General features: G+C 42.3%; 1 protein-coding gene across 1 annotated transcript in view; it reads right to left on the reverse strand.

The window, feature by feature from the left end:
• Lrch1 (leucine rich repeats and calponin homology domain containing 1) overlaps nucleotides 1-22439 on the reverse strand; it is a 206013-nt gene that overhangs the window by 75761 nt on the left and 107813 nt on the right. The window contains exon 3 of the mRNA XM_029559249.1: nucleotides 6461-6587. Within this exon, the coding sequence (XP_029415109.1) occupies nucleotides 6461-6587 (127 nt within the window). The remainder of the gene's footprint in view (nucleotides 1-6460; nucleotides 6588-22439) is intronic.

Consider the following 22439-nt stretch of genomic DNA (forward strand, 5'->3'; position numbering starts at 1 on the left):
AAAATAAAATTTAAAAACAAACATCAATGCTTCACACTTCTGCAATTACTGAGGATTATCAGATTACAAATTCCATTGCCCTATTAGAATATTCAAATTAATTCCTTTTGAGTTTTCCATTAGCCCTAAGCTACTATGTCTAAAAGAATAATTATTCCAAGTTCAGTGAAATCAAATCACTCTATATTCAGAGTTAAAACACCACAAATACACAGCAAAAGCACAAAGAATCATGAGTGTCTGTTATGCATTATTTGCTGATTTTACTTTCTAACACATAAATTAATCTTTTAAAAAAATCTTTTATTTATTATTTTTATGTGTATGTGTGTATTGCCTGCATGTAGGTAAATGCACCCATGTTGTGCAATGCCTGCAGAGGACAGAAGAGGCTGTCGGATCCCCTGGAACTGGAGTTACAGACAGTTGTTAGCTGCCATGTGGGTGCTGGGATTCGAACCCAGGTCTTCTTCAAGAACAGGCAGTGTTCCTAACCACTGAGCCATCTCTTCATCCCCTCAATGCTTAAACTTTTTAGCAAAAGAGAATTCTAACACTGTTTTAAACTACACTCATTTTCTACTGGCTTAATTAAGTAATCAGAAGTAACTTTGGGATGTAAAATTCTCTTTTTATCACAATAAAGGAAATCTTGAGAAATGCACATGTTGTAGATCAACACACTTTTGTTAGTAAATGCTAATTGTTACCTTATCCTTACAATGCAAAAATGATAACGATTTAAAATATCTGAATGAACTTGCAATTTATTAAAGTAGGTATGCTTGGGACTGGAGAGATAGCTCAGCAGTCAAGAGCACTGGTTGTTTTTGCCGAAGACCTGGGTTCGAATCCCAGCACCCACACAGCAGCTAACAACCATCTGTAACTCCAGTTCCAGGGAATTTGACACCCTATTCTGTCCTCTGCAGGCAATGAATGACACGAGTGCATTTAAACACTCACGTAAAATTTTTAAATATAAAATAAAATAAATCAAAAAGAAAATTAAAAAAAATAAAGAGGGCATGCTCACTTTAAGAAGAAGATGTTAAAAAGACTGCACAAGTTTTTAAAAAGAAGTATGTATCACAAAAGCCAACATAAACACATATCAGAAGGATCTTGGTGAGAGAGTCCAAGGGAGACCAAGCCAAGAAGAATTGTATGTGGTCTTTCAGAAGTGACCTTCACCTGACTTTAAAAAACAAAACAAAACAAAAGGAAACCTCAATGCTTTTACACTATTAGCTTAAGAATTTTTGTCACAAAACTAGCCATGTAATTGATGGAAAAGCAAACTGTTAACACTCTGCTACCACCAGGGAATCACGCCAATTTGTAGAAATGCATTTTGTATGACTGCACAGTACAGCTTTAGGTAAATGCCTCTCTTTGTGCCTATGTAAAAAGGAGAGATGAGGGCCCTCAAGATGGCTCAGTAGATAAAGGTGCCTGCTACAAGCCTGACTACCCAAATTCAATCTCCAGAACCTACACTGGTGGAAGGAGAGAGCCCACTCCTGCAAGCCAGCCTCTGACTTCCACTTCCAGCACACATGCACACACGCACACGCACACACACGCACACACGCACACGCACACACACACAATACTCCTGCAAGCCAGCCTCTGACTTCCACTTCCAGCACACACGCACACGCACACACACGCACACACGCGCACACACGCACACGCACACACACGCACACACGCACACGCACACACACACACACATAAATTAATAAACAAACAAATAAGAACTGATGAGCATTAACTAATTAAATTTCTTTCAACATCAGGAAACATTCATTTACTATGCAAGAAATAATTAAAAGATTGTGTGGTACTTAGTAAAGTCCATTTTTACTTCTTAACAATAGAATCCCTCAACAACTGTGGTTAGAACTTTTTTTAAAAAAAGAAAAACTTCAGTGTATTTATTTAAGCTTGAACACTTCCAAGCAACCTTTGGTATGATAAACTATCTCCTCTTAACACTCTTCTCGCTACAGAGCCACAAGCACTGCTCTTGATAGTAAAAGTAGAACTGGAAGGCACAGAGGAGCTGTGAGCAAATCCTGGGTTTCCATGGAAGCCAGAGAGGTCAGAGACATCTCCCAAGACAGCAGGTGCATGCCACAGGATCCCACGCCTACCTCAGATGCGGAAATGCTACTCATAAAATAATGAAGGAAGACTTTCCTCAGAAGTCAGTCCTCAGTCCTTGAACTCAAACTCTCCACACAATCATTTTGTAAAAAGTGAATAAAAGACTGTCTAGTTAGTGCCAGGAAACACATGCGACTGGGTCCAGTCTGGTGGGCTTTCTGGTTTTAAAGGCAGATTCCTGAGTCAGGCCCTGTGAGGGAGCTGGAGAAGGACAGAACTGAGGAAAAGCCAACAAGGCCAGACCATGGATGGACCCAAGCCATTCAGCACACAGAACTCATGAGAAGGCTCCTGGGTCTGTGGCAAATGTCTCATCCATAAAAAGCTTCAACTTTATTGAGCTCTTAGTGTGCTTGTCTTCACAGCTGTTGACTGTAACTATGTAGCACCTCTTACCAAATGCACATCATCATTCAACAGGATTGCACAGTAAAAGAAGTGTGTTTCCGGGTCTGGGGAGATGGCTCACTCAGTAAAGTGCTTGTTGGTTCAAGCATGAAGCCCTGAGTTTGAATCCTTAGCACCCATGTAAAAAGCCAAGCACAGTGACAACAGCCTGTAATCCCAGGGCTAGAGGTGGAGACAGGATTCCTAAGCCTTGCTGGCCAGCCAGTCCTGCCAAAAAATAGGGAGCTCTAGGTTCTCTGAGAGAGTCTGTCTCAAGGACATAAGGGAGAGAGTCACAGAGAACACCCAATGTCCTTCTCTGGTCTCTTCATGTGCGTGCACACACACACACACACACACACACACACACACACACAGCAGAACTGCACTCAAGCACACACACACAAAAACATTGAGAGGTGACTGAAGAGGACACCCAAGATTGATCTCTGGCCTCTATAGACATGCACATATGGGTATGCATGTATGTATGTATGTATGTTTCTATCTATCTCTATCTATCTGTCTGTCTATCTATCTATCTATCTGTCTATCTATCTATCATCTATCGCTCATTTATCTCAGCCTTTGTATCTATCATCTATGAATCTGTCATCTTTCATCTAACTATGTATCTATACATTACCTATCATCTATCAATTATCTATCACGTATCATCTAACATGCAACTATATATCAAGGCATCTATGTATGTATCTATGTATCTTTGGGGTATTGGGGATGAAACCTGGGGACTCACACATGCTAAGCAAGTGCTCTACCACTTAGTTCAGTCCTCAGTCCTGATATGAACTTTAATCAGACATGTAGCACCACAATTTTGGCATAAATAACCCTAAAACCAACACTTGACTACAACATGTAAACACAATAATCTGTCAGGTTATTTTTAAGACTCTAGCAGACTACTTGACATAAGCAGGTGCTCAGTAAATGTCAGCTTTCTTCCTTCCCCACAAAGCAGCACATACATACACAACAGCTGTGCACCAAGGGTGGGCAAGGGAGTCAAAAACTTCTAGATTACAACCATCAGTTACAGCTCTAAAGAGAAAGATTAGAGAATTAAGATTTCATAAATTTCCCACACCTGCACCTGCATCAAGGTGGAAATACAAACAGGCTCTGCCTGGGTAGCTCTACAGAGTCTCCGAGGCTTCTCCAGGAAGAGGAAGGGCTGCTTTTCCAAATTCCTGCACAATGTCCCTGCAAGGTGATGGCTAAACTGGGATACTGTTTGTTTTAAGAGGTGTGAATAAGTGTGATGTAATGAAAAGGCTGAGCTAATGTTCTGCAACTCAACCTCCTTAAAAAAAATCAGAAGGAACAACTGCTTACTTCCCAATGGCTAAGGCGTTTGGGTTTTATTTTTCAAGCTGATATTAACACTGAATGTTCCTATGTCATTCACATTCAGAATATTTGGAGTCTGGTGAGAAAATTTGCAAAGTTTTCTAAAATAGCCAGAAAACTATGCTTAGAGTCCAGTGGGCTGAGTGATTTCCCACAATGAAGCCTTAAATAGTGAGTATTCTGTATGCTTGGGGAGTGCCCAGCATTTTTTTTTTAAACAAATCAGTAATCTGTAACTACAAAACAAAAGCCTATGACTCCTGTTCTAGAAAGCCTCCTGTTCTAGAAAGTTCTAGGGAACGTTTTCCTGGTTGATAACTAAAAATAATCTAACACGAAGGGTTACCCTATAATAACACTACTATTTTAAGCAAGAAAAAAAAAATCAAAGATAAATGGGAATAGATGTAAAATAATCTTTTTTTAGTCTGTGACCTTAATTAACCAAGGCCGTTTATATCGCTTCCTTGTGGTTAAATAATATCATTATTAACTTTTCTCCTGCTTCACAAATAAATGCTTTTCTAAAAATTTATTGTGGTGTGTGTGTGTGTGTGTGTGTGTGTGTGTGTGTGTGTATCACTACAGTGCACATGTTGAGGTCAGTGGGCAACTTGGAGAGGTCATTTCTCTCCTTCCACCATGTGGGTCCCAGGAACTGAACGCAGGTCATCAGGCTTGGTAGTAAACACCTTTACCTACTGAGCTGCACTGCTGACCAAATAAATGATTTTTACCATGAGCACATTTGCTCAGACACAGGAGGCAACAGAACAAAATACACGCAGGCTTCTAAGCTGCCCAATCAAATGGGTGGCCCCCAACTCAGACGGCACTGAGTACCCAGCACATGGCTGGTCCCCTTGTGTGGTGTGCTACCACTACCTACCACTACAAGATCCATGCTGGACGTGGTGGGAAAGGCTTAGCGCATGAACACAAGGATGCAAAACAATCACTAGCTTTGCATCATATGTATACTGAAATCAACGTTTTGGCTATCCATAGTTAAATAATATAAAAGTGAATTTCACTTACTTGTTTTGACTTTTTTTAAAAAAATTTTATTATTTTTATTTTATGTGTATGAGTGTATTGCCTGTATGTATGTGAGTGCACCCACGTTGTGTGATGCCACGGAGGTTAGAAGAAGGCTTTGGATTCCTCTGGAACTGGAGTTAAGGATGGTTCGTAGCCACCATGTGGGTGCTGGGAATCGAACCCAGGTCCTCTGCAAGAGCAGTTAATGCTCTTAACCACTGAGCCATCTCTCCAGCCCCATCTTTTGACTTTTTAAACATGGCCACCACTACATTTAAACCATCTTGTTTATTTGCATTGACTCTCCACTGGACAAGGGCAGCTGATAAGAGAGTTTCAGTTCAAGTTACCACTGAGCTATGCCAGGGTGAACCTCCATATGTCACTCACTGTCTCTCTGATCTAGGTTTCATCATTCGATCAGGTGAATGGTTTGGACTAGCTAGCTTCTACAATACACTATAGCTCTGACATTCTAGAACTTGAGTATGTGCTGGGAGAGCAAAGACTGAGGGTTGAGACAGTACTATGACAGGACTAAGATGCAGGGCAGCTCTCCACAGAGCTAGGCTCAACATAGGAGACCTAAGAAACCATCAGCTGATCTTGTAAGTGACCCAGTATGTCTGTGTCCAGACTGCATTTAGCCCTGTTCTAGAGTACCACAGCACCCTGCTCTTTCTGTCCTCTGACTTCATTGAGTGTGGCCTACTAACTTACTCAGATTACTTTTCTACTTTAACATACGTTTTCAGATTTATATGTACACTGCAAAAATTGTCTCTAAAATGTGATAAACTGAAAACCTTGGGAACTGCAAGTCCTGTAAAAATAAGGAACTGTAAACCACAGGAAACTTGTAAATTTCAGGAACCATGTCCCAGCAACACCACTGCCAGCTTAATGTCTCCTCACTTACTGCCTTTATCAAACACTGCTTTCAAGGAACACGAGGTTTTGGTATTGGTTTGTTCCCCAAGGGTTCACACATTAGAATATTAACTCCAGTTTGCTGGTATTAGGAGGTAGTGGAACTTTTAAGAGGCGGACCTAGTTGGATGGTGGTTAGGGCATGTGTCAAAGGGGCTATGGTGCTTGAGAGACCCCAGTGAGAAACCATGATTGTGGGTTATTGAAACAGAACAAAACTGGTCCCTCCCTCTTCTTGGCTTCCTGTCTAGCCATGCATTATTTCCCTTTCACACTTGCTCCCACTATGATGCTATCGACCGTGGGGTAGGGAGATCTCCCAGCAGAGGCCACACAGAGAAAGCCGGATGATCTCAGACTTTCAGTCTCCAAAACTGTGATCTAAATGATCATTTTTTCCCTTATAAAATTTCCAGCCTAGAGTATTTTGTTATAACACTGGGAATGGATAGTTACAGGCACCTCCTTGTCCAGCTGTAGAAAACAATCTTTCTGAATAGCCTGAAAGATCATGATCAGTTAGCAAACAAGAGCATCTTAGAAATCAGTAACATACCAACTCCATTAACTGTCTGAGCTGACCTATCTCTTCGGGTAGTGATCCAAGCTTGTTGTTACTTGCGATTAAGACTTTGAGAGGCAGACCACACAGGCAGGCGGGCAGGGTAGACAGCTGATTTCGACTGCAAAGACAACACAACAAGAACACATGTAAACAGAAAGGCCACTTCATGACGCTACATAGGAGCATGTTCGTGTGTGTGTGTGTGTGTGTGTGTGTGTGTGTGTGTGTGTGGCATTTCTTTTGGCTTTTTGAGACAGGGTGTCTCTATGTAGCCCAGGATGGCTTTGAACTTGAAGCAGTCCTCTGCCTCTGCCACCAGAGTGCAGGGAGGATTACAGGCCTATAAAGACCATTCTCAGCTGTGAACATGTTCTTAACAAGAGGGGAAAGGAATGACCTGAGAATATATTTTGTAAATACAAAAATTCCAATTCATTTTCTATGTATGTAATAACTCAAATTACAAGTTACACAAGAAAACATATATTTTTATTTTAAAAAAGAGAGAGAGAAAATGGGGAAGGGGCTAGGAAAAGATTGGAAAATCAGTACCAAAATGCAGTTTGACAGAATAAACTCTGGTGCCCAGTGGCACAGTAGGGGAATTTAGGACAATTTTTATGCATTTCAAAATTACTAGAAGAGTTTTAAGGTTTCCAACTCAAAGAAACGATGTGTTTAAGGGCAGGGGAATGCTACTCACCCAGATGACCACTCCAGCTCTATACATGCATGAAATTATCATACTGTAGCTCCAAATATGAGCAACTGATGTGTCCGTTGTAAACACACCAGTAGAGAAGGGTACCTCTGAAGGAAGTGGCTTTCCACAGTACAAGGGGGAGCACAGAGCTCCTTCACTAGTCAGGATGCAGATGCTGCCTATAAAAACAACAGCAACAGAGGCTGGTGCTGCTATACTTTGTGTCTTAAGTGGTCCCCAAAGGCAAATGTGCTACAGGCTTGGTCCTTAACCTATAGCAGTACTGAGAGATGGAGAGACCTTTAAGAGGAAGGGCCCAGTGGATGGTCTTAGATCATTGGCAGCATGTCCTCAAAGGGGCTTTGGGACCTCCTCTTTCTCCCCTCCCTTCTTCCTGGCAGCCATGAGGTAAGCAATCCCTTCTGCATGTGCTCCTCCCATGATGCACTGCTTCACCAGCAGAAGGTCTGCCCCACAGCAACAGGTCCAACTGACTAGCCTCTAATACAGAGCCGAAATAAACCTTTTCTTTTTTAAAGTTGATTATTTCTGCTGTTCCAGCAAGAGCAAGCTGCCTAACACAGGTGCCAACTGTTCTTTCCTGAAGACACAGTAGTGAAACTCAGACCAGACCAAAGCAACCAGCATCCCAAAGGCATTGTTTGATCTATTTTTTAAAATCACATTTAGAGTTTATTGTAAGATTTTACATATATGCCTGCATATATGTAAGTATACCCATGCTGTACAATGCCCATGGAGGTCAGAAAGGGGGTGTTGGATTCCCTGGAACTGGACTTAAGGTGTTACCTGCCATGTCGGTGCTGGGAATCAAACCTGTGTACTCTGCAAGACCAGCCAGTGCTCTTAACAGCTGAGCCATTTCTCCAGCCCCAAGAGATTTTCTCATTTGTTTTACTCAATTTTAGTGAATTTCATACAATATATTTTGATCATAGTTAGACACCCTCCCCTATCTGCACCCCTCTTATGCCCTCCCCCGACTGGATTCCATGTACTGTGTCATACATATTAAGGACTATCAAGCCAAGTTTGTGTTCCTGAATGCTCTTTGATATGCATCTATCCACTGGAGCCTGGTTAACTTATCTAGAGTCACACCCTTAAAGAAACCAAGTCTCCCTCTTCCAGCAGTTATTGGCTGCCAATAGTTCCTCAGCTAGGGTTGGGGCTTCTTACCTACTTCTCTCCTTCTAAGCTGAGATTCTGACTGGTTCAAGCCCACATGGGTCCTATGCATGTTGTCACCACTACTGTGAATTCATGAGTAACTTCCCAGATATGTGGAAAACTCTTGCTTCCTTGTGGTCATCAACCACCTCTGGCTCTTAAAATCTTTCCACCCCCTCTTCCACAATTGTCCTTGAGCCTTAGGTGGCAGAGGTTTGATATAGGTATATTCAGGGATAAACACTCTGTAGTCTTTATAAGAGATTTTTAATGTTGATGTTTAAGCATGAAGATTAAGAGGAAGAGGGGTACTTGGGGGAAAATGTCTGATGCATCTGAGCTCATGGGTGTGGACTTCTCAAAGAAAACTCACTGTTGGAACCACTTTAGTAGTAATGATGTTAATTTTGCTGCAGCCCACAAAATTGGGTCAATTTCCAGTGCTTTGACTGAGCTCGTAGTATTAAAACAAGAGCTGCTACAACTAAGTCTGTCTGAGAACCTACAAGGGAGTGAAATAAAAGAAAAAATTAAAGGGAGCCTGCTACCAAAGTCAGCTTCAACCTGAAGGCCTGAGCTTCCCAGAGCAGTGAACAAAGCCTGATGGAGGTGCTGGCCTGCTCCGTGTAAGGGCTCTCTACTCAGGTGTCTTTGAACTTCCTATTGCCCATGCTTAATTTCCTGACACAGAGAAAAACCGTAAGTGGATTAAGAAGTTTGTTCACTACCCACACTTCCATGTCAGCCATTATTTCAACGTCTTCCTGAAAAGCCCCCTTTTCCTGTGACCAAGGACAGAGCTAGCTGGGTTTCAGTTTCTCTTTCTTTCAGCACCATCCTGTAGATGGGTGGTGACACAATGGAGGCACCTGAAACTCTCCAAGTCATGTAACTGCAACTGTTTAAAACTTCTGTATGTTTGTGAACACATGAATAGCGCTTCAACACCATGCACTGAATGCATGTATATTTACAAGCAAAAATATCTGTATGCCAGGGTAAGAAACGGGCAGATCTAAAAAAAAAATTGTTGAAATTTTGTGTATTTCATACAGAACATCTTAATAATTTTTATACCCTCTTCCCCACTGGCCTCCTCCCATAGACCCCCCCCCCGGAATTCATACATTCAGTTATTTGCATTAAAGCCTATCATGTCAAGTTAGTGTCCAAGACGTCCCTCAGTGCAAGTTCATCCACTGAGGTCTAGTCAGCCTATCTAGAGTCCCTCCCTTTAAGAAGGTCAGCTCTTCCTCACCCAGTAGTAATCAGCTGCCAATAATTATTTGACTAAAATTGGGGCCTGCTGCCTATTTCCAGAGGTCTGTGCTGGGTTTTTGTCTGATTGAGTTTGCATGGGTCCTGTGCATGCTGACACCATTGCTATAGGTTCATACAAGCAAGGTCCCAGGAACCTGTAGGACTACACTTGCGTATAGTCATGCACCTCCTCCCTGGCTCTTACAATCTTTCTGCCCCTTCTTCCGCAATGGTCCTGTCCAAGGACCCACACTCTGTAGACTCTTACTCTCTACATTTTAGCCATTTGTGACCTTTTATGTTCTTGGCTCCCTGTTGCATGAGGGAGCTTTATTGATAAGAACAGAAAGCTGTGTTACTGTTCTCTTCATCCCTTGTTCTATGTTCCATGAGCTTTAGGTGTATGGGCTGCATTGCAGATGTGCCACTTAGGCTTGGGAACTTCACAGTCTCTGTATGTGACCAGTTGTAGAACTCTAATAATCTCTGCCTGTTAAAAAGAAGCTTCTTTGATGGGTGGTGACTGGGATACTTATCTATAAATTTAAGGATCCATATTTTGCACATAGTAAGGGATTACATTTCTTTAGGGATGGGACAGCCTTGAAGTTTTCTCTAAGATCTATGACCTCTCCAGTTATGTGTATTTGGTTAGGTTTACAGTACCACACATGAATTTCCTCCCACTGAGAGGACTTTAAATCAAATTAGGTAGCTGTTGATTACCCCCTAAGATAAAAGTGCCACTATTGCAACAATGTCAAGAAATAAGATTTTTAAAATATTTTTAATTGAATTTGAGAGTTCAAAGTTTTTTGCTTTGTTTTGTTTTTGAGACAGGGTCTCCCTGTAACCTCGGGTGGCTTGGAACTCACTATGTAGATCAGGCTGCCCTCAGTCTCACAGAGATCCCCTTTCATCTGCCTCTCCTAAGTGCTGGGATTAACATACAATATATTTTTAGTATATTTAGACCCCATTCCTTACCTGGCCTCCTCCCTTATTCCCCCTACGTGATATCATGTCCTCTATTATTTTTTAAGGTCTATCAAATCTAATTTGTGTTCTGAAATGCCCTTCGATATGAGTTCATCCCTAGGAGCCTAGTTAATCTACCCAGTGCCACATCCTTAATGAAAACTGACAGATTTTTAAAAATATTCTATTTATTATTTTTATTTTATGTGTATGCATGTATTGCCTGCATGTAGGTTAAATGCACCCATGTCGTGCAATGCCCACGGATGACAGAAGAGACTGTTGGATCCCCTGGAACCGGAGTTACGGACAGTTGTTAGCTGCCATGTGGGTGCTAGGATTTGAACCCGGGGTCTTCTGCAAGAACAGTCAGTGTCCTTAGCCACTGAGCTCTCTCTCCAGCCCCAAAACTGACAGATTTTTAAGAGACCAAAATATTTTCTATTTTCTTTAGCATACTTTGCTATTTTCTGAAATTCCTACAAGTGCCTTTAGAATCAGAAAAGAAACATCATTCTAACAAGATAAACTAGATTAGATGCTTATTACATGAGTATGTCCAACTATGAAAACTCACTGGGATGTGTGTTGTGTGTATGCTCTAATAAAGCCCTCCACTCCCTACATACATGGTAAGGGGCATGAATCTGGCCACCCAAAGGGCATCTCTAAGCACTGGGCTCAAAAAAGGCAAGTGTAGTGCTGGGCTGAGTCTGTCTAATCTGGGCCCTCCTTAGGTGTTGATATTCCTTTTCTTCCAGGCATTCAACGCCCAGCTAACTCAATTTGGGTAAGAACAGCTCCAATTTCTCTCCACTGCCCAGATCTGCAAAGAATGCTATTTTTACAATGTGGCTGAAGAAGAGCCTTCTCTATGATGACCCAGCAGAGGGAGGGAGGAGGCTGGGTAGCCTCCTGGAGTCCCTGACTATGGAGGAACAGGTAGTTACCTTGTCAGGTTGGATGGACAGGCAGAACAGGACACAGACCTCTATCTGACACTCTCCCCTAGCCTCTGAAGGCAGTGGGGGAGGAGCCAGGAGCCCAGTCTGTCTCTGTCTTCTCATATCCCTCCCACTGCCTTCTCCCACCTGCAAGTACCCCTTCAAGGGACCTTTCGGCTGGATAAGGAAAGAGTCTTCTGGTACCTTCCTGGCTCTTTTTTATGCTCTAAAAAAAGGTACAGTAGACACTACCACTGGAAAAGGGATTTGGTTTATTAAAAGGCGGCAAGTAAATAATTCAAAATGTAATTTGTGGTTATGAAATATTTATAGTATGTAAGCCAGACATGGTATAAAACTGTAATCTAGTACTTAGGAAGCTGAGGCAGGAGCACCTGGGCTATAGACTATGTCTCAAAAAACAAAACAGGGGCTGGAGAGATGGCTCAGTAGTTAAGAGCACTGACTGTTCTTGCAGAAGACCTGGGTTCAGTTCCCAGCACCCACATGGCAGTTAACAACAGTCTGTGCCCCCAGTTCCAGGGGATGTGACACCCTGTTCTGACCTCTGTAGGCATTGCATGCTTGTGGTACACTTACATACATGCAAGCAAAACACTCCTACACATAAAACAACAACAACAAAAATGAGTTTACACTTTTCTATTGGAGAGGAACATAGGAACAAAGATGAAGTAGTTCCAGAAAATTCTACTTTCCTATCTCTACAAAACTGACAATTACACGTGGAGATCTTTCCTATACTCCTTTTCTGTGGAAACACAGCATTCATCTGGGATAGGTCTCACAACCTCAATGCAGGCATCTGACCAGGTCAGTGATACGGGGCTGAGGAGTCGTTCATTGCAGCACTGAGAGTAAAGCAAAGGAGAGCTCCTCACCCTGATGGCTTATTCTCCCTGGAACTGTTTCAGGGCAACCACCAACTTCAGCAGAACAAAATGTAAACTTAAGGGGGTGGGGGCTGAGGAGATGGTTCAGTGCTTAAAACACTTGCTACTCTTCCAGAGGACCCGAGTTTAGTTCTCTGCACCCACGTTGGACAGCTCATAATGGCCTTTGATTTCAGCTCCAGTGGATCTGATGCCATCTTCTGGCATCCCCAAGCCCCTGACCATATGTGGCATACACTCACATACATATATACATACATACATACATACATACATACATACATACATACACACACACAAATTTAAAAATAATTTTAAGACCCAAGCTTATGAAAGCGTTTCTGACTTCTTTTATGAGAATAAATCCATTTTACATTTAAAATTGCTTATGCCTTAGTATTCCTCATGTCCACTGAGTTAATAATTTAGGCGTCATACAAGTAAACCACAGACCTGGGACATATTTCTTCAATTTTATCCATCTGTTCCCTCAGCATCCATTTCACATATTTTGTCACAAAGTATTTCTAGATTATTTGCAATTTTCACTATAATAAAAGGAAAGATCATGCATAACAAAGACCAATGGCCTCTCCACCAAGTATTTCTAACGGAAGCAAGCCACTGCATGCCCTTTGACCCTGTGTCCACTACAGACATCATCAGCCTTAGCTTTCTGAAGCCAATCCTCTGGCAGCAATTCTCCTCAGGCAAGTCCCTTGGACCTCAATCCACTCCAAGACCTACTTGTCTCCTTTAAGCCTCGGGCCATAAACAGATCCTTTATGGAAAGAATGCCTAAGAATAAGGCCCTAAAATAAAATTTGTTTACGTTTATTTATTTTTGCTCATTCTTTACTGAGTTAATTTATAGTGAAAGGAACTTTTGGTTTAGATGTAGAATCACAGGTTCAGTCAATGGTGTTCTGCTGTCCCCACTGGAGAGAACCTGCGTTCCTCTTCCTGCCACTGTCCCCGCCCTGCCTGCATGGCCCAGCTCCACCAGATCCTCTTTCATCCTCTCTCAGCTGAGTGACTCCCCACCATAAGCATCTGTTTCCTCACGTCAAAACCATGTAAGGCAGCCCAGCATAATCTATGGTTTTGTTTGTTTGTTTTGTCTAAATTTACAGGATAAATTTTGAAGCATCCAGCACACCCCCACTCCCATTCCTGATTAAGGGAATGACAAGCCAAGCTGTTTCTTATAGTTTTATTATCAGAGACCCTTATTTAAATTTATCTTGAGAGGCTGGAGAAATGGCTCAGCAGTTAAGAGAACTGGCTGCTCTTGCAGAGGACCCGGATATAGTTCCCAGCACCTACCTGGAGGCTCACAATTGTCTTTACAGTTCCGGAGGATCAGCCACCCTCTTCTGGTCTCCACTGGCACTGCACAACAGAGTGTACATACATGCAGGCAAACACTTACACACATAAAATAAAAATAAGTAAATCACATAAAATATTTTAAAATGTATTCTGACTAGGGAATGAATGAACCAATGTCCATTTTGACAGGCTGGGTTAATACTGGGCATTACTTTCTGTTGGTTTACTCTAAGGTTATTTTCCTTAAAGTATGTGAAAACAGAGAGGTGATACTCTCCGTGTGATTTCACTATCGGGGGAATAAGTCTCATAATATCCCCCTTTTCCCTAACTCTGCTGGAATACAGCTCTTTCTTTTGATTGGGTCTCTTTTGTTTTTTTGAGGGTTTTTTGCATTTTTATTGAATTTTTGCAATTTCCATACTATATAATTTGACGATATTTAAATCCCCTCTCCCATCCACATCTCCCCACATTCCCCCCCCCACTCAATTCAATGTATACTCTCTGTATAATAAAGCCTATAGAGTCTAACTTGAATCCCCAAATGTTCTTCAGTGTGGGTTCAGCCACTGGAGCTTGCAAAGGACTTGTGCATGCTGTCGCCATTGCTGTGAGTTCATATGAGTAACTGACCAGCTGTCTGGAAAACTCTGCTCCCCCTCCCCACCGGATGGTCATCCACCACCTCTGGCTCTTACAATCTTTTTACCTCTCCCTCCACAATAATTCCTGAACCCTGAGCACCAGAAGCCTGACAGAGATGTCCCACTCAGAGATAAGCCCTCTGTATCCCCTTCCTCCCTGCACATTAGAAAGCCATAAGTTTCTGTGTCCATCACCATCTGCTGCATAAGGAAACTTCTCCAGTGAGAGTTGAAGGATGCATTCATCTTCAACGGTGGGTGAGCATCTGATCCAGCACAGTCCATTCTGATCATCCCTCCTGGGACTGGGAGTCTGTATTATTATGAGGAACCACAGTTACATCTCACAGGAGGGGACCACAGTTCCAGATCACTGGAGAGGACCATAGCTCCATCTCACAGGAGAGGACCACAGCTCCGGCTCACAGGAGGGGAGCCACAACTCCAGCTCACAGGAGGGAACCACAACTCCAGCTCATGGGAGGGGACTACATGTCCAGCTCACAGGAAGGGACCTCATCTCCAGCTCACAGGCCGTAACCACAGCTCCAGCTCTCAGGAGAGGATCACAGCTCAAGCTCACAGGTGGGGAACCACAAATCCAACTCATAGGAAGAACAATGACTCCAGCTCATAGGAGAGGACCAGGACTCCAGTCCATAGGAGACGACCACAGCTCCAGCTCACAGAAGGAGAACCACAGCTCCAGCTCACAGGCTGCAGCTCTAGTTCTTTCTTTCCTTAAGTTCTCAGGCTCTCAAACAGTGTTTCTCTGCGTGTATATAAGCACACTCATGTCTTGCAATGCCCACAGAGGTCAGAAAAGATTCCCTGGAACAAAGCTACTTCATTTGACTGGCTAAAATTTTGCTCCTCTGCTTAAAATCTTTCAGATAATCCTCCAGATAGAGGGGACCACCCAAGACAGCTGGCTCCTGGGTTTTGCTCCTGCCTGCCAGGCAGATCCCCACTCATATATCAGCTGCTGAGTCGTGCTGTGAATGCCAGTGCACTCCAGACCCTCAGGGTTGGCCTGCCAGGCGGGAGGCCACCATGGCCACACTGGAGAAGTTCATGAAGGCCTCTGAGTCATTCAGGTCATTCCAGCAGCAGCAGGAGGAGCAGCCTCTGCCACCATTATTATCCAGCTGGCTGTCAATTTATGAGATTTCCGAGGAACCGTGTTATAAATGCAAAGGCAAAGTCCTCTTCAAGACTCTCCTCCAACCTTTCACCTTTGGTATCATAGGCTTCTGCAATCATCCATGGCCCATAGGGAGGGACAGCTGTCAGAGGTAAGTCACCGAGGCCCACCTGGGTATAAATGTTCAGAGCTTCCCCATAATCTCCTTCCACATACTTCAACTTGGTTATGATCAGATTGGCTTTCTTGTAGGAATTCTGATTTGAGGTTCCCTCAGTCCATGAAAGCAGTCAAATGCTGGTATACTTCAGTCAGCTGGGCCTGGGGGTTTCTCCTTCAAGTGCTGCTCTAGCTTCGACTCTCCGTGAAGTTCACTCATGTTATCATTGCCCACTCATGTCACCGTTGCTGATGAGCGTGGTTGACAGACGCTTTCAGAGCTCGAGAGTGCATTGCTCTGGCTCGATCTCCATCTCCAGCTGCGAGCCTTCTTGGATGCTTGGCCCTGACTCTTGATTGTATATCTTCACTTGACAAAGGTACATAAAACTCAGAAAAAAAAATTATAGAAAACTGTGGACCACAGATTTATCTACCGTAACCTGTGTACTATTATAAGCAAAGGTTACTAATTCTAGAATCAAAAAGAAATGAGTCCAGAACCTATCTTTGTCGAAAATTTATTTCTATGACTTTAGGTAAGCTGTTTAATCACTCTGGTTTTGATGGCTATGAAATGTACATAATAAGATCTACCACAGCTGGTGAGATGACTCAGCAGGTAAAGACGCTTACCGCCAATCCAGATTATCTGAGTTTGATACCCAGGACTCACATAATAAATCAGAGAACTGATTCTCAAAAGTTGTCCTCTGATCTCTACATATGCTCCATGTTTCCACATGCAAACATGCAAACATAAATAAATAAAAATAAAAAACATTAAAAAAATTTAAAGCTCTACCTAGCATAAGAGTATAGCAAATGTACTAAGTCAGACACTAAATACATATATGAAAGGAAGCCATCCATACCCGACCACTAACATAAATGAAGGAGTGGACCCAGAAGAGCACATATGTGCTTAGTTGGTTCATTTCATTATCTTCCTTGATTGCTAAAATGTCAGCTGCATTTAACATATGACTTTACTTTGCTGAAGGATCAACTAGTGAGACATCAAAAGCAGGACAGAGTGATGCTGTGATACCATGAGAGACAAGACAGGACAACTAGTAAGTAAGGGTATGGGCTGGCCCCAATTCAAACAAGTCATTAAAAATATGTAGTGCAACTGGGAGAATCTTACCTTAGATATTTTGTGATATTAAGGCATTTACTGTATAATAATTACTGGGTTTGGTAAACAAGGTTGTCCTATTCTTTAAAAAGAACATAAAATAAGACTTTATGTTTCATTCAATGAAAACACACCAACTAAAAATAAAGGTGATCACTCAAGGACGTGCTGAGGAGAACCAAGCCAGGCTACAACTCCAGTCAAATCCTGTTTCTAAGACTAGGACATGTTCATATGAATGAGCCTTTCAAAGCCATCTTTCCTAACTCCAGGACCCTTTCTCTGAGAAAATATCAATGCCCAGGATATACTTCTTTGTTTTCAAACAGTAATAGAAATAATGATGTGACATTATTAACCATCACAGACCTGATAACTAAACACCTTAGGCCTCAATCTAAAGGGCCACTGGACAGGTTTCCAGTGTGGCCATACCGGACTCACACTCTACCGAGTCTGAGAGAAGAGGGGTTAGTACCTGTACTTGGGTTTACTGTGACTTTCTGTGCTTGGCACTTGACCTACAGTAAAGAGCGGGTTGATTTTCCTTATTCACAGGATGCGTCCCCTAATTCTGTTTTGATTCTTTGGTGTGTATTCTGTTTACCTTCCATCAAAGCAGAGCAACTTTCCTTCTGTTTTGCCTATTATGACACCTGCTAGGTTTCATACACACAGCAGTGAACAATATCTATAGAGCCACACTTCCTTTTCCTGCTTGCTCTATCCTGGAGTCTATCCTGGCATAATGTCCCACCTTCACTTCCCCTTCACCATGGCACCCCTACCCCTGCGCCCTTCATTCCCACACCATGTGTCTGAGACAATTAGCAACTACAAACGTCTGGCTCTACATTGCTTCATGAGAGTCTGGACCACTTTAATTTTAGGCTATAAAGCTAAAATTAAAACTATCTTTATGCTTAATTGTAGAACTCAAATAATACTTTTCAAACTTATTTACTTACTAACCCAGGGCCTCGAGAGTGCTACAACAGTGCTATACCGTAGTTCCAAGTAAGAAATTCTGAGGTTGCATGCACACATCGAATCTGCAGCCCAAGTTGAAACCTAACTTTGAAAGCAACTGTGCTAACTACAGTTTGAGTATGACCCTGTTTGAAAACTTAAAATCCTTTAAAGCTACAAATACATAATCATTATTTCAATGAACTTTGATTAGGTTCTTGAACAATAGGCCAGTCATGAGCACACATATAGAAGCCATGTTTTGAGAAGGTAAATGAGTCGGTTTGAAAAGCCAGACCCCCTCAGCAAACCTGTAAAGTCACTCAGAACTCCTCCCGATTTTGCAGTAGCCATTGCACTGTTCAGCCGTGTGTGCTGCACCATATTTGGGGACTGTAACTGCACTGGTTTCCCACAATAACAGCCCATCAGTCTCCTGTTGAGTATAAATAAATACTTGCTTAAAATATTCTGTATTTTTATGCCCCTACTGGTCAGCAACCACTGCAAAGTAAGGTCTATAGTTAGATTTCAAAGGCAGTTATGGGTGACTAGCTCCATTTCAGTTAATTTTCTCTTCTTTCTTCTAAGAGTTCTTAATTTCAAAGAGCATGATCTATACCATGCTGTAAACATGCCTGAAATTTGCCTCATTTGAAAATGGAAGTGGGTGCTTAAAAACCAAGGAGTGTCCAAAAAGAACACAATATTCAATACCAGCAAGATCATTAATTTGTCAAACGCAGAGCCAAAAACATAGGTTTGAAGCTCTGTTTGTGTGTTTTGGGGGGAGGGTGACATATGTGTTCAGGGGCACACATGTGCATATGTGTGCAGGTCAGAGGACAACCTGGGTTTTGTTTCTCAGGAGCCATCCACCTTGATTTTGAGACGGGATCTTTCACTGGCCTGGACCTTGCCTGGTAGGCTAGGCTGGCTGGCAGCAAGCTCCAGATTCTGTCTCTGCCTTCTCAGCACTGCCATTACCAAAGCTGTGGTCTTTGCTCCACACATTCATTCTGGAATGAACAAGCAAAGGAAAACCAGGAAGACAGGAGGGGAACAGGAAAGATTTCCCAGCAGGAGGCCATAGAATGCTGCACTAGTAGGTCAATGATTGATACATGCAAAAAAGATGGAGGAAAGGGGTCAAAAATAATCCTGACATCTTGAGTGCGTGGTGGAAAAGTGCAGAAGCTTGAACAAGAACAAGAATCCAAGATGTGCTTAACTGGAAATGAAGAAATGGGCTTAGTTTGGTACATGCTGGATTCCGAGAAGCAAATGACACAAAAGGGAATTGAAAGTCTGGTCTTGGTTATCTACTTGACACACCCAGGAAGAGGGAATCTCAACTGAGGAATTTTCTCCATCAGTTTTGGTCTATGGGCATGGCTGCTGGTTGGTGGAGGACCCAGCCCACTGTGGGTGGTACCACCCCTGGGCACATGGGTCTGGGCTATATAAGAAGGTAGCTGAGCCCAGCCACCAGATCCAAGCTAGTAGGCAGCATTCCTCTATGATCTCTGCTTCAGGTTTCTACCTTGAGTTCCTGCCTTGGCTCCCCTGGACAAACTGTAACCTGTAAATCAAATAAACGCTTTCCTTCCCAAATTGGTTTTGGCTATGGTGTTTATCACAGTAACAGGGAAAGCATAGTAGGGCAGCAGGCAATAAAGGAAGTGAGGACTGGGCCAAGAGATGGAGAATATACTTGGTCTCAGAAGAATATCTAAGGACCAAAGCTTTGGGAAACTCCAGCATCAAAGTACAGGAAAAGAGAGAAAGGATACCCAGGCTTGAGGGGAGAGAAAAACAGAAAGAGGCACAAAAGTGACCAGGAAAGAGTGACCAAAGCCACAGAGGGAAGATGTCATCAGCGTCATTACTGAAAAGAATTCCACTACTTTTGACACCTGAGTTCTGCCTCTGCTCAGGAACCAGTACTAAGCTCTGCAAAACTGTGAAATATATATGAATGCTTAAGCTTCATCCCTAACAGGATTGAGCAGCATCACTCTAAGCTACAATCACCTATATCCCATCCAAACTGTGGTCCTATATTTCCAAAGTTTTGTAATTTGCAGAGACTTCCTACTGAGTTTCTGAAGACCTACGTGTAAAAGTTTGGTGACTCCCAAGGAATAAAGAAGAAACCCTTCCTTTATTTACATAAGATTGTGTCAAAAGATTCCCCTAAGGACTAGAGCTAAATGCCTGCAGACGTCAGTGCTGCTGTCAAACATTGAAAGGTCACCATGGTGAAGTTCTCAGGCTGTTTTCCAGGTCACACTGAAATGGAGGGGTCATGTCATCCACAAGGGGATACTGGATACCACTCACAACAGTTGACAGCAGTTTATTTAAATTCCCTGAAGGGCTCCCATTCAAATTATTGAGTAAATGAAAGCAAATGACTGATCCTCAAAGCATACAGATCCTACTTTGGTTCATACCCATGTCTGCTTATATACAATGGGGCCCTCACAGTCCTTAGAATATATGCTCTAAATAGAAAAATTTCACATCTCCAGGAAATAGCTTTCCCTGTCTAGAGTCCTGATCAAATAGTCCATTTCTGTTCAATTCTTTCATGTGCTGTTATAAATTTGAATTAGTACCCTGAATGTAGAAGGCACCATCTCAAAGGCTAGGGGCTCAGGCAGAAACAAAGGAGAAGAGGGAGGAAGCCCATTAGTACAGACATCATTTCTCTCTGCCTCCTGGTTGCAGTGATGTGAGCTGCTCTACTCCATTATGCCTTCCCCATCAAAATGGACCAAAAGCTCTGAAACCATGAGCCAAAGGAAAAAATTCCAACTGTATGTTATATTGCCTTGCCTCAGGTATTTTGTCACAGCTATGAAAATTTCAATAATATACCAGCTACAAACACAAAGTGTGTTAGGGTGGAGGAGGTGTAAACCCCAAATTACAAAGTCATAGTTCAGCCAGTGTAGTGGTATACACCTTTAAATCCAGCACTTAGGGGACAGAAGCAGGCATATTCCTGTGAGAATGAAGCCAGCCAGGTCTACATAGCAAGTTCTAGACCAGCTGGGGCTACAGGGAGACCCTGTCTCAAAACCCAATGTGTGTGTGTGTGTGTGTGTGTGTGTGTGTGTGTTGTCATATTTCATGGGTTTGCTTGAATTCAGCATACATCACTTACAGAATACACACTATTTTCAAGTACACACGGAATATGCAAAAAATTAACTGCATAGGCTACAAAGCAAATCTTGAATAATCTCAAGAATCTGTATCAGACAGTGCTCTCAGAAACAATGCAATTCAGTTAAAGGTAAATTTTAAAAGATAACAAATATAGAAATTTAAAGCTCACTGTCAAAGTAATACTACAAAGGAAAAAAGATTTAAAAGAGTGATTAAAAAAACAGTACACACTATTGTTTGGATGACTGGCCTTCCAAAGGCCATATGTTAAAGGCTTGGTCCACAGGGTGGTACTCTTAGGAGGTGTTATGGGTCTTTAGGAGGTGAGCGGAGTCTTATGGGATAGCCTAAGGTCACTGGGGGCATGTCCTGGAACAGAGCCCCTTTCTGTCTCTCCCCTGGCTTCCTGGCTCATGACATGTGTGATTTGTTCTGTCATGTGTTCTGCCAGGATGCATGACCCTCACCAGAGGACCAATTCCATGGGGCTAACCAATGTTGGTTAACAAGCTTCAATAACTGTGAACCAAAATATTTCCTAAGTTACTTGCCTTAGGTAGTTTGTTGCACCAGAAACTAAAATACTACACATAAAATTTCTTAGCAGCCAGCTGAAGCTCTATGTACTAAGAAATAGACTTGTTTAAGGCTCGTAGAAGAAAAGGAATACAGTCAGGTGCAGAGGCACATACCTATGCAAAGCTCATAAATGAACAGATCCATAAGGAAACAGAATGAAGGAAACAGGACAGATTAGATCAGAAACTAATGAAATAGAATATAAGATCAACAGAGTTGGTCAATAAAGTCAAAAGCTTAATTTGGGGTGCAGGGGATCATATATGACTATATATATGACTACATATATATGACTATAATATATATATATCCCCAATTTTTTAAGACCTCTACAAAAACTTGAATAAAGAAAAAGAAAGTTTGCACAGAGTAGAGTTCTAAGAATAAAAGAAGCAGCTACAGCAACAAGGCAGCTTTCAAGCACCAAGGCTTTCTGTTGTATACATTCTTAGGCTGTCCCCTGGAAAATTCCCTAATAACCACTTTCAGGTTCATGAAACTGTTCCATGAGGCACGGAGTGCAGTGGAGATAGTGCTCAGCAAGATAACACGATGAAAGTTTGCTGAGGCAAACTACACCTGCAGCACCGGCTGCTGAAGGGCGTGGTGTCAGGGCTAAATGGTGGCAGTCCTGACTATGAGGATGACAGTCCTTCCCCTAGTCCACACCTCCCTTTACATGTATATTTTGTTTTTCATCCCTCTTCTCACATATAGCATTTCTCATAAAACTTAGTAAACTAAAGTATCCTTAGGGGAAACATAAGTTGATTTTTGGTGAAATGGCTATGTTTCAAAAAGCTTTTATGGGGCTAGTTAGAAAAATAAATGC

The sequence above is a fragment of the Nannospalax galili genome, unplaced genomic scaffold (assembly GCF_000622305.1).
Source record: "Nannospalax galili isolate Female #2095 unplaced genomic scaffold, S.galili_v1.0 scaffold388, whole genome shotgun sequence".
NCBI classification, from domain to species: Eukaryota; Metazoa; Chordata; class Mammalia; order Rodentia; family Spalacidae; genus Nannospalax; species Nannospalax galili.